At 45.7% G+C, this 12,613-nt stretch overlaps 1 protein-coding gene across 1 annotated transcript in view; it reads right to left on the bottom strand.

The window, feature by feature from the left end:
• Window positions 1-1,712: 1,712 nt before the first annotated feature.
• The window catches only part of FAM47E (family with sequence similarity 47 member E), a 36,189-nt gene continuing 25,288 nt past the window's right edge, over window positions 1,713-12,613 (bottom strand). The window contains exons 7-8 of the mRNA XM_047719577.1: window positions 4,950-5,024; window positions 1,713-2,216 (exon numbers count right to left, since the gene is read on the bottom strand). Of these exons, the coding sequence (XP_047575533.1) occupies window positions 2,151-2,216; window positions 4,950-5,024 (141 nt within the window). The 3' untranslated portion in view covers window positions 1,713-2,150. The remainder of the gene's footprint in view (window positions 2,217-4,949; window positions 5,025-12,613) is intronic.

The following is a 12,613-nucleotide window of genomic DNA, read 5'->3' as shown; positions in this document are numbered from 1 at the left end:
AGAGAGAGGATAACTGATTGGCCCCCCTGCTCATATAGCTTGTAAGTAGCAGAGCTTGGTTTGAACCCAGATCCTCTGGCCCCTACGTCCACATGTTTAATTACCAAATTATATGGCTTCTCGTGATCAAGCAGGTTTCTGTATGGGACTGGGCTTGAGCAGAAGTGGAAGAGAGAGCAGACTGCAGGGCGGGCTCGGTCTTCCCCCACTGCTGCTCTGCCTCAGTCTACACATCTGACCTAGGGACGCTCGCCCAAGTCCAGGGGACTGACCAGACAACCTGCATAAGAGGAACGCAGCTGCCGCAACTGGACGCCCCAACGTGCTAGCCCAACTCAAGGCTGGCCCTGGAGAGCGACTGAGGAGAGTCCCCGTAGGCAAATCTTCAGCATCTCATCCTGCTGACCACTTCGTCTGAAAGGAGACATGGCCCGAGGTGCCTCTGTCACACATACTGGTCAGTAGCTGAGGGTTTAGCTCAGTAGCCAGACTGGGAAGGACCATGAACGCCAGGCTGGTGGTGGCGAGGATGTCTGGGAAAGGGGCGCTCAGGGCTTCTCTTGGGATGGATCCTCTAGAGGATGAGGATATTTGGCTCTTCATGCATACCCACAGAATGTCTCCACTGTAGAGGAGGTGCTCAATAATTGCATGAAAAGGCTGACCTGGCCTTTCCACGTCAGCCCACATGTTTCCCCAGGCACTCCACCGCGTGGAAGCAGAAATACAGACTCTACGCGGGTTTCAGCAACTTGGACTTCCTTTCCCTCACCTCACAGATTTACTGAATGCTTAGTCACTGCCATGGTATTCATGGTATTACAGGAAGGGGCTGACACTATGGGGTTCATGCTTCTGTCATGTACTTCGTCACCCTAAAGTGTCTGGACTCAGAGAGAACATGACAAAGACTCATTTGCAGCACAACTGCTACGTGGCCAGTCCTGCAAACAGATGGCTGAGAGGAAATCCCGACAGACCCAGAGGATGGAAGGTCACACCCAAAGAGTTTGCATTTGAAGGCAGATGCACTCACTCACAAAACTTTGGGATTCCATATTCTTTTAATAAACTCCCTTTTTGGTTAAATTTCACATAGTGGGTCTCATAGAGAAAGATCTAGAAAGATGTATTCCAGTGACTGAAGACTGGTTATTTCTGACTCTGTAGGAATTAGTCACAACTTCTATATTCTTATTGTTAGTTTATATTTTCTGATTTTTCTACCATGAGCACTAGCATTTTTAACAAGAAATAATCTCTGTAAAATTAATTTAAAAATATATATTATCTTGAATTTCCATTAAATTTTATGACTTATGACTTTATCTTTATGTTCACATTTTATTATCAAGACTAACAGGCCTAGGGGGCCTGGGGCCTGGGTGGCCTCTCGGCTGGGTGTCTGCCTTGGGTTCAGGTGGCGATCCCAGGATCCTGGGATCAGGTCCCGTGTCATGGGTCCCTGCTCAGCGGGGAGCCTGCTTCTCCCTCTGCCTCTGCCTCTCTTTCGCTGTCTCTCATGAATAAATAACTAAAATATTAAAAAATAAGACTAACATGCCTAAAAAGGGAAAAAACTTGAGTAAACTTTATTCAAAATTAAAGAAAGTGATATTCTAAAAAAAGAATAAAGGAGGTATTCACTCAAGACTAGGGAAAATAATACTATCAGAAAATGCAATAGGATAATTCTGCCTTTTCTTTTTTTAAAGATTTTATTTTTGGCAAATCTCTACACCCAGCGTGGGGCTCAGATGCACGACTCCGAGATCCAGAGTCTGATGCTCCGCCCACCGAGCCAGCCAGGTGCCCCAGAGTAATTCTGCTTTCATTTATGGTTTTATTTAATTTTTACAAATAGTTGATATAACTATGTAATATTGACAATGCTACAAAAACGTGAGACGACTATGTGTGAAAATTGATCTCACCACTGATAGAATGTATAAGATACTGATTAACGGAAGCAGACGACCATTGTGAAATGCTTTTAAGTATTAAGCATGAACTTTATGGATGTTACTAGGTCAAAGTGTACATCCATGGGACACTTACGAATTTTATTTAAGGTTTAAAAGGAGACAGAGAAATAGCCAAGTATGTAGCAAATAAAATAATCATCTTCCCAAGATTCTTCTATGCTTGAGTTATTTTATAGAGGTCTTATTACACTCACATTTACGCTCCTTCCTGACATACATCTTCGCAAGGAACTTAAAAAAAAAAAAAAGAGTAAACCTTCATTAGATTGGCAAATAAATTGAAATAAATTGTACAGTTTTGCCCGCAGCCTCTACCATGCCCAAATTCACAATCTCACACTCTGACATACATCCTTCTCGTACTCAAAATTTCATATTGACAAATTAACATGATAAATGTGGGACTTTGGAAAATAGTTGTACAACATCAGAAGTATCCTGCTCCAATTCCCATTCGTTCTGTGCCCAAGTCCAGCCCAGCTCAGCTCAGCAAAGCCTCATGCTGCTCATCCCTTCTATTAAAAACCTGGGACCCATCTGTGTAGCAGAATGAAGCTGAGGGTAAGGAAGAGGGTAGATGACCCAGCAGCAGACACTGGATGTGTATCAAGTACCTGCGCCCATGTAACATACTTGAGTGCGTGTGTCCGGTGTGCACAGACCTCCCGCGAATGGAAAGAATGAATGTTTACATACATGGATATAAATACATGTATATGCATATATATTTAAATAAGTAATGACATATATTGAAAATATATAATATATATATTAAATATATATAAAAAATAAATTCCCCCCTCCCTTTTAGTTGAAAATTTATTGTGAAAATAGAAGATATAAGATGTAAGAATAAAGGAAGAAAATGTATTCCAGGGTTGGAATGACAGGTGTTCTCAGAGGACCCAACTGTAGTCAAGGACATCATCTCTCTCTAGTTAACGCAGCTAGAAGAGTATAGCCCATGTGTCAGGCATGCTTCTTTTTGCCCAAAATTGAAGTAAATGTTCACCGACAAAATGGATTAAGCCAACAAGGGACAAATCAAAAATTTTTTTTAAAAAGTGTTCTGCCACTAAAAATGTTAAGACAGAACTGAATTATTATAACAGCAAGCAAGGATATATATATGTATGTATACAGTCCTTGGCAGAAAAAATATATATACACATTCATATATACATCTCTCTCTCACATATATCATGTAATTATATTTATGCTTAAGTATATTTATATATGTTGTAAAATATATAATATGTGCAATTAATTAGGTAATTACATAAAATATAATAGACATGGGGTGCCTAGGTGCTCAGTCTGTTGAGTATCCAATTCATTTTCAGCTCAGGTCACGATCTCAGGGTCGTGAGATGGAGCCCTGTGTCAGTGGGAGTCTGCTGGGGATTCTCTCCCTCTCCCTCTGCTCCCTGCATGTGTTCTTTCTCTCTCTCAAATAAATAAATCTTTGAAAAATATTATAAGCACATTTTCTATATCATAGATGTAAATATATACGTATGTGACCTTCACATTCAGATTAGGCAGTTACAAGTACATCGATGTGGATAATTGTGTTAACTATAGCTCCCCGCCTATTACTGAGGCTCAGAGCTAAAGGACAGTATTTCCTCCCAGTCCTGTCATGTCATGGAATCTTCCACCTGTCTCTCCCTCACACTCAAGACTTCCCCTCACATTAACTTTGAGCCCGTCTGGATCTGCACTTAGCCAATACACTTATTTGCCGGTAAGTGTAAGCTACCGTTAGTTCTCTCGTTCATGGAAAAGAAGAAATCTAGTATTGCATTTCCTGAACTTCATGTTGGCCACCAGCTTCCTGAAGACACGTGGGTGTGCACACGGGGGACACTGCATAAATGAGTGACTCAACGGCTACGACTTTAGCAACCTGACTCGCTGGTTTCTGTGGTGACAGCGCTGGTCTGGGCACAGAACTCTAGGCTCTGGGGCTCTCTTGCTAAAAATGGTCTGCTCTGCCAACCTCCCACCCCACCCATGTAGCACGTGGCCTTCCCAGCGTGGCCGCTCCACGTGGAAGGCAGTGGGGCCAGCTTTACAGGTTAAGAGAGGGGAAAAGATGGGGGGTAAGAAAAAGTGGGGAAACACAGAAGATACTGGTGGGCCCCCAGGAAGTGAACTTTTGCCCTGTTCTGTTTCCACACAAGCCTGACCCCATGGTACAACACTATTGTGAATCGCAACTCCATTTTGTCCTGACCCAAACCACAGCTCTTTGTCCTTAGATGTGGAAGTAAAAAACACTCAGAGACTTTCTAGAGACTTCAGAGTGTTCAAGAGGTAGAGTTTGCAAGGTACACGCCCTGCACGGGGACCCCTTTCGCTTCAGTCCCATTAAAGCCAAACTCAAGGCAGGTGAGTCAGCAGGAAGACAGCACCTGAGAGAGCAGAAATCAAATAGACAAAATAAAAAAGGCAAAAACCAAATCCTATCTCTGGGCCTTTGTCTGGGGTAAAGCATGTGCTTTCTACCATAGCCTGAATCCTGTTTTGAGAAGTACAGTTGACCCTTGAACAATATACTACAGGGGTCAGGGTCACCAACCCCCCGCAACTGAAAATACATGTATACGTTTTGACTCTCCAGAAATTTTACTAATAATCTATAAGGTTGACTAGAAGCCTTATTGATAACATAGGCAGTTGATTAACATATATTTTGTATGTTATATATATATTATATACCGTCTTCTTACATTAAAGGAAGCTAGAGAAAAAATGTTATTAAGAAGATCATAAAAGAAAATACATTTACAGTATTGTACTGTATTTACCCCCCAAAATATTCACATGTAAGTGGACCTGCACAGTTCAAGCCTGTGTTGTTAAGAGTCAATTGTATTTGGCTTTTGGTAGGCAACTGTGCTGTCCCATCAGCGACTATGAACCCCTCAGCCAGTCTTGCTGAAATGACCCCGGACTCACACTTGGCATCCTGTAGCCCCTGCTTAGAATGAAATCCTTAAAGGCAGTGGTTCCATGAAGGTCTGCAAGCGACTCCTCCCAGAAGAAGATCCACATTAAAACAAAAACAATGACAAAAAAAAAAAAAAAAACAAAAAAACGGTCAGCTGTCAGAAGTTTGATTCCCACTTGTCCTAACTAAAAGCAGCCAGCTCTTTATAAAGTACCTCATTTGAAATCACTTCCTTCTCATCTGGGAGTACACGTGTAGATAACATTCATGAGCTGAATATAAAGACTTTCAAAAGATAAACAACTTTCCTTTCCCTACCCCCTTTTTTCTAACTCTTGTATTAAGGAGAAGCAACACTTTTTAGCAATTAGACAATTATTAAGCCCAGATGTCTGGAATCGAACCTATTTGAGATTGACAAGTGTGATACTGTGATTTTTTTAGTAAGACATTTATATTCAGTCTTCTTCCCATTCCTGGCACAGAGCTCCTAAAACCATTGCAATTTCCTAAGTGGTAAGTGCCACAAAGGCTAAAGGAGAATTTTTTGTTATTCATTACCAGCCCCTTTTAACCACAACAGAGACTGTGTTAACAAGGCGATTTTTGGAAAGCCCTTGGAGAGTCACAGGACGGAGTCCACCTGCCAGAGGAAACAACCGTGTGATGAGAGGGTGGGAACTTCCGCTCCATCCTGCAATCTCGGGCTGAGTGAATCACAGATGACCAGTGACGTAATCAGCCACGCCTACCTACTGAGCCGCCATAAAAGCCCAAAAGGACAGGGTTCAGAGAGCTCTCAGGTTGGTGAGTATGCAGAGGTTTTGGGAGGGGGTGGGTGTGCTCAGGGAGGGCACAGAGGCTCTACACCCTTCTTCATACATCTTGCTCTGTGTATCTGGCTAGTCCTGAGTTATCTCCTTTTATAATAAACCCATAATTTCATGAGTAAGCGGTTTTCCTGAGCTCTTTGAGCAGATGACAAAACCCGAGGAGGAGCTGTAGGGATCTCCAATCCCCACCGCGGAAGCACGAGGGAGAACCTGACATACGATTGGCATCTGAAGTGGGGGTAGGGTTGTGGGACTGAGCCCTTACCCTGTCAAGTCTGATGCCAACTCCAGGTAGACAGTCGCAGACTTGACTTAAATTGTAGGACACTCAGCTTGTGTCTGGAGAATCAGAGAATTCCTTGGTGTCAGGGGAAAAAAACCCTGACACATGCTGACCAGAATTGAGAGTAGTAGAGCAAGAAATGAGTGTTTTTTCCACTTGACAATATATTCGTAATTTTGAGATCTGTTAAAAAGGAACACCAGGCCCCAAATGGAGTCCCTTCTGTTAAGCCCCACCAAGATTTAGTACCTAACCCAGCTGTGGGTTCAGCCTGCCCCAGGAGTGGGATTTTAAACCAGGCAGCCTGGAGTTTCCTGACGAGCACTAGGGAGGTACTCTGCATAAGAACCCAGTCCTTCCTTCTCAGGGAGGTGACTTTGCCTACAACAAACCTGTCTTCTTTTGCTAATATCTTCCTTATCCCACCCCTTTTCTGCCTCTAGAAGCCTTCCATTTCATAAAAGTCCTTGGTGCATCCTTCTGTTTGTTCGATGAGCTGCTGCCAACTCATGAACCATTGAGTAAAGTCAATCCAATCTTCAACTTTACTTGGTTGAAGTGTTGTTCTTTAACAGATTTGGTGGCAGCGGTGGGACCAAAGGAGACTTCCAGTGGTGTTGGGGACAACAAGAAACAGGTGTGGAGCCTGAGAACACTGAGTTCTCTGTCTTTCTTGCTGCTCCTGAGGGCCTCTGGGAAGTTCCTCTGGTTCTGAGCTCCACTCTCTGCTTCATGCTCCTGATCTGATCAGCTCTCCACATCCCCCACCCACTGGAAACCCCCAGCTCTATCAGGGGTTCTGTCACCAGATCCACGTTTGCAGCTGTGGTTCCCCATTTGTTTGGGATCCATCCATACCCCCCTCATTCTTTGGGGTCTCCTGGTTCAGTCCTTTTTCTGGTCTCCAGGTTCCACACAGGGAACTGCTGGTTACTGGGTCCAAGTTAAAAGCCAGACTGGATTGGATTTGGGACTGGACTAGGTCTGATTTGAGCTGATCTATGTCTTCTTTGGGCTGGACAGGCCCAGTGGGAGGCCTCAGATATTCAGGCTTAAATAAGGGCTTATTGCTAATGATCATCTCAGAAGTCATGATGAAAAGACTGGTGGACAGAAGTTGTGCATCTAAAGGTTCTTAGAGCGTTTTCCACTTTGAGAAGACCCCTGCGATAGGCCCTCTTAGGTAGAGGTTTGGCTCTAAGAAACCCAAAGGCCTAGTTGAAAGGAATGGGACCCTTTTTATCCAGATACCCACATGTCTGCATGCTTGCTTATTTTATGTCTAAGAACTCTGTTCCCAGAAGCTGCAGATATCTAGCAAAATAGCAATATTTTACTAAAAATGACATTAGAATTACAATTACAAATTAGAAATAGAGTTACAAAGGCCATTATGGGGAATGTTCCGGTGGGACAAGATCACTCATCTAAGAAATGCACTTGAGAGCGAGAGGGTCCCAAGTTGAAAATACGGAACGGGACGCCTATTCAACTGGTACGCAGAAGCCTCCAAAAGGTTTGAAGATTCCAAAATAACGTCATTGAACTACTTCATTACAGAAAGCCAATGAAAAATTAAGAGACACAAGAGGTACCTAAAATAAAAGACCGTAGGACTCGGGCGACTCCTGTTGCTCCCCTCTCCTTTTTCACCCAAGAACCCGTGGCTTACTAATCCTCTGAACACCCATTCCACTCAGAAGAGACTCTTGGACAGTTGTCTTTGAAAATAAAACTACTCAAGGTTGTAAACGAACCTCTCAGTTATCAGTCACTTCTTGGTCAAAGACTGAGCTAATGGTCATAATTAAAGAACTTCCTAAACATAGGGAGGAAGCCCAGAAGTTTTTTGGAGAATTTGAGTCATTCTCAGGGCCCCGGACCCCGGCTGCCCAGTCTTTATCAGCCTGTACCCCTGTTGGTAGGACCTGGTAAAGTCCAAAAATGGATGCGGAAAGCAAGACCGCAAAACCCCGTGGATGGTGTTCGAGATCCTTGGTCTTCAACATCTCAAGGACCACAAGAAGTTCACAAGATAGAAGCCGAACTTTTACGAGCCATTCCCGGAGACTTCAGACAGGTGTAACCAAACCAAACCTAAATTACCTCACTAACCATTAAATCCTGGGGCCATGCAAGACCTCACACCCACAGAAGACCTCATTGCCTGGGGGCTAATCGTCCCTTGTACCATTTCCTACAGCTGACCTCACCAGTCTGGAAACATCGTGGACAGGATGCTGACTTTTCCAGGATTTGGGATCCATTCATAAGTCAGTGATTCCCCATCTCCCCGTCATTCCAAACCTGGACACCTTTCTGTCATGAGTTCCACCAGACTCAAAATGGTCCACTGCTGTGGACCTCTGTTCAGCCTTTTCAACACCCCTGGTGATCCCAACAACCCCATTTGCCTCCCTTGTACTGTCAACACTCTACCTGCACATGACCCCCCTCAGGGGGTCATGACGCCCCTTCTTACTGCTCTCCAGCACTTCACCAAGATTTAAGCAACACTCAGTTCCCTGGGAAATCCACCCTTTTGCAATCCGTAGATGACCTTTTGCTACTTTCAGCCTCCAAACAGGAGTTCATAGAAGATTCCACTGATTTGCTAGAGCAGTTAGCTGTAAAGGGACCCAAAGTCTCTAAGGAAAATCACAATTATCTCTAGACCCTGTTCATTACCTGAGTCATTGTCGAAGCCCTGAAGCTCCCAAAAGAATGAAGCTAGTCCAGGAATTTCCTACACGCACAACTAGGTGACTAGTGGGTAACTAGGCTTGACCGGCTCTTGCAGATGATGGGCTCTTACTTTTTCACTGTTAGCTACCTCAGTCTATGAACTCACTAAAATTTCAGTCACTGAACACTTTCCTTGGGAAGACAACTGTGAGCAGGCTTTCAGGAGACTGAGACAAGCACTCTAAGACCCGCCTGCCTCAGGGCCACCTCACTGTGCAAATCCTTTCAGCCTATTTGTGCAGAAAGGGGATACTCAAGCCCTGGGAAGGCTCACTGAAGGGCAGGGTAGTAACCAGAAGCCTGGGACCCAGTACAGCACACAGCCTGGTTCTGTCGCTCCTGCCTAGCCCAGCTGTCTTTTTTTTTTTTTTTAGTATTTTATTTATTTATATGACAGAGATCACAGTAGGCAGAGAGGCAGGCAGAGAGAGAGAAGAGGAAGTAGGCTCTCTGCTGAGCAGAGATCCCGATGTGGGGCTCGATCCCAGGACCCTGAGATCACGACCTGAGCCAAAGGCAGAGGCTTTAACCCACTGAGCCACCCAGGCACCCCTAGCCCAGCTGTCTTACGGCTATGGTCATAGCTGCAAGGCGAGAATGGCAGTCTCACCATATGTGACCCTAGGAAATGATGTTTATTTGCAAACTGCACACACTGTCCAAAGTCTCCTTAACTCAGAATCGACTCATCATTTCTTGCGGGTAGACTAACTTCCTAAGAGATCCTTCTGCGTTCACCGCCTACTCTGAGTCTTAGACGTTGCAACACCCTTAATCCCACTACATTACCGCCTCTACCTGAGGAAGTCAAGTCCGTGACTACAAAGCACTAGCGTCCCATTTTGTGGTAGCACGTCCTGATTTATGAGATACTCCTTGAACTACCCCTGATCGCATCCCCGTGCATGGGTCATACCGTAGAAATGAAAAAGAGGATTTTCAGTCTGGCTGAATGATTCCTATCCAAGATGACCTACTCCAAAGGGGAAACCTTCCCTAAGCTCCAACCACGCAACAAACAGTGCTCCGTGCCCTTACCTGAGCAGGCCAGCTATCAGCATTATAGCCAGCCTGCCTCTGGGGTCATCCAGATTTTAGGGATGTTACAGAAACAAAGGGGCTTCCTTATGTCCTCTGGGACTCAATCAAAAATGGGTAACAGGTAGACGATCTCCTTACTGCTAGTCTCTTACCTCCTGAAACTGTCATCAAAACGGAGGCTCATAATAAAAGACTGAAACCTGAGTGTCAGAGAAATACCCCGGCTGACTTTCGTGCAAAGGCAGCAGCAAATCTATAAAGACTGTGGCATGTGTGAATGAAATCCACTCTGCTTCTGCAAAACAATGAGCCGTCCTCACCAGATTTTGGCCACCCTGACCTCCTTGTCCCACGGCAACAGTCTGCGCCTGAATCAGAAATGAAGACGGGTCAACAAGGGCTGGGGCTGTGGGAAACTCAAGGCACCTGCTGGGTTCTTCCTGGCTCATGACAAACCCCACTTTTTGGTTTTTGCCTTACCGAACCCACTCCAGGACGTTTAAGATGAACTTGAACTGGGAACTGACATTAGTGGGGAGACATCCTAAAGTGCCAAGACAGTCTGCACTGAGGTGCAACAGGCCAGCTTCATAAGCCTAGAAAAACTCTTTTGGTCTCCAAGGGCCTCAGACCCCCTCCCTCTGGACCCTCGGGACACCCGCAGCTGGACTCCTTCCTCCAGCTGCGCCGTAGCGTGGGTCACCGCTCTGTCTGCTCCCGTGCGAGCTGTCTGGGTGGGGGCCAGCCTTCCCCGGCTGCAAGGCGGACATCCTCGTGATGGCGAAGAAACTGTCAGAGAATGAGTTTCCCACTTGGGGCATAGCTTCCACGATCTCCAGCGGTCAAGGCAGCCACTTTACTTGGCAAAGCGTATGAGGCTTAATGAAAACCTTGCCAGCTTTTTGGAACTAGCATTGCCTTTATCGCTCGGACTCATCAGGCCAGGTTGAGGGAACTCATGGGATCCTCAAACTTAACATTTCTTTCTTTCTTTTTTTTTTTAAGATTATTTATGTATTTATTTATTTGACACACAGAGATCACAAGTAGGCAGAGGGGCAGGCAGAGAGAGCGGGGAAAGCAGACTCCCTGCCGAGCAGAGAGCCCGATGCGGGGCTCAATCCCAGGACCCCGGGATCATGACCTGAGCCAAAGGCAGAGGCTTTAACCCACTGAGCCACCCAAGCGCCCCAAACTTAACATTTCTAAACTTGCTGAAATCACCGGACTCCCCTGGCTTAAGGTGTTGCTTTTGTTCTTCCCATCTGTTTGGGAAACATAAACTCAGTCCCCAGGAGATAGTCACTGGCAGACCAATGTCTTCTACGACCTTTGGCCGATCCCTGCTGCCTCCTCCAGGTTTGACCAGCTGACGCACCTCTTTACCACCTGAGGCTCAAGCACATCATCCAGATTGAAGATTTAATCTGATCCCACTTCTGGGCCACAGTCTGGAGTCCAGTGATTGGGTATTCCAGAAGCATCATCAAAGGATGACAACCCTTGAGCCCCATTAGAAGGGATCCTACCAAGGATTCCTGACCACTGCCACCACTACAAAACTGGAGGCCGCTGAGCCCTGGATACACAGCCCACAGCCAGAGCAGATTCCCCCCGGCACCTGGTCTTCTGCAGATACTGGAGACCCCTGAATCACGGGGAGCAAGAGAACGATCTGGCCCCAAAGTCGACTGTTTTCTACCCAAGACACTGATGAGCACTTCGTCCGTGAACATGAAACTCCTTCTTCTCTTTCTGTTCATGACTCTAACACCGGCCCGGAAGGGTAATTGCATCATCTGTATCTCCCAGCCCATCGCTAAGGGAGGCAAACTGGCAGATTCCTGGATTTGTAAAGTTTCGAGAGATTCCCTGGTCCTTCCGGTGGCCAATTTCTCTTCTCTTCCCACGTCACCACAAACTACGGTTGACCCCTGCTTGGAAGCAGGTACCCCAGTGGGCACATTTACTCATGCGAATCTCTGTACGTTTGCACCCTCACGTGCCCACGATTATCAAGATCAGAGCCGCCCCCGCTCGCTGAGAGACCACACCAGCAGGACCCATCTTTGTCAGGCACTTGGATGACCTTTTATTTCAGGCTGGGTGACTGTCTTCCCATAAGCGCTAAAAAACCTGGCTGACCTCTGGTGTAGGAGTAAGTACAGATGAGACTATGATCAGAGGCTTCTTAACTCTGAAGATTCCATCGCTAAGACACAAGCAGCCCGGCAAATATCCCTAGACTTTCCGGCCAAAGTTGTTCCTGATAACAGGATTATCTTTTAGCTGAGCAAAGAGGTGTCTGTGTTATGCTGCCCGTACACCACATGCTGCCCTTGGATTAAGACTGCTGGGGAAGCTGAAACTCACTTACGTAACATCACTGGGCAAGCCGCTTGGCTTAAAAGGGCGCCTCTGACAACAGGGTCATTCTTTGACCGGTTGGGTCCAGAAACCATGGCTCCAAAGTACACTCCAAACATTGGGAATGATCCCGTGTACAGTTACCATAATACTCTCCCTGGTGGGTTCCGTTCTCTCAAAAGCTTGAAATGCATGTTTGTAGCCGCTTATCACCAAGCAGATGATCTCCCTAAGTCTGGAGCATCACAAAGAGACGAAGGGAGTGACTGGCTAAAACATGGTGAGCCTGAAGTCACGACCCGTGAACACCACAGAGATTCATCAAAAGAAATGGGATCAACCAAAGCTTTTGGACCTAAAGACCACCAGCTGAGAGCAGCACTAATGCCTTAAATTTTGATCA

Source organism: Lutra lutra, chromosome 2 (genome assembly GCF_902655055.1).
Source record: "Lutra lutra chromosome 2, mLutLut1.2, whole genome shotgun sequence".
Taxonomy (NCBI): domain Eukaryota; kingdom Metazoa; phylum Chordata; class Mammalia; order Carnivora; family Mustelidae; genus Lutra; species Lutra lutra.
This window is presented reverse-complemented; position numbering and strand designations above follow the sequence as displayed.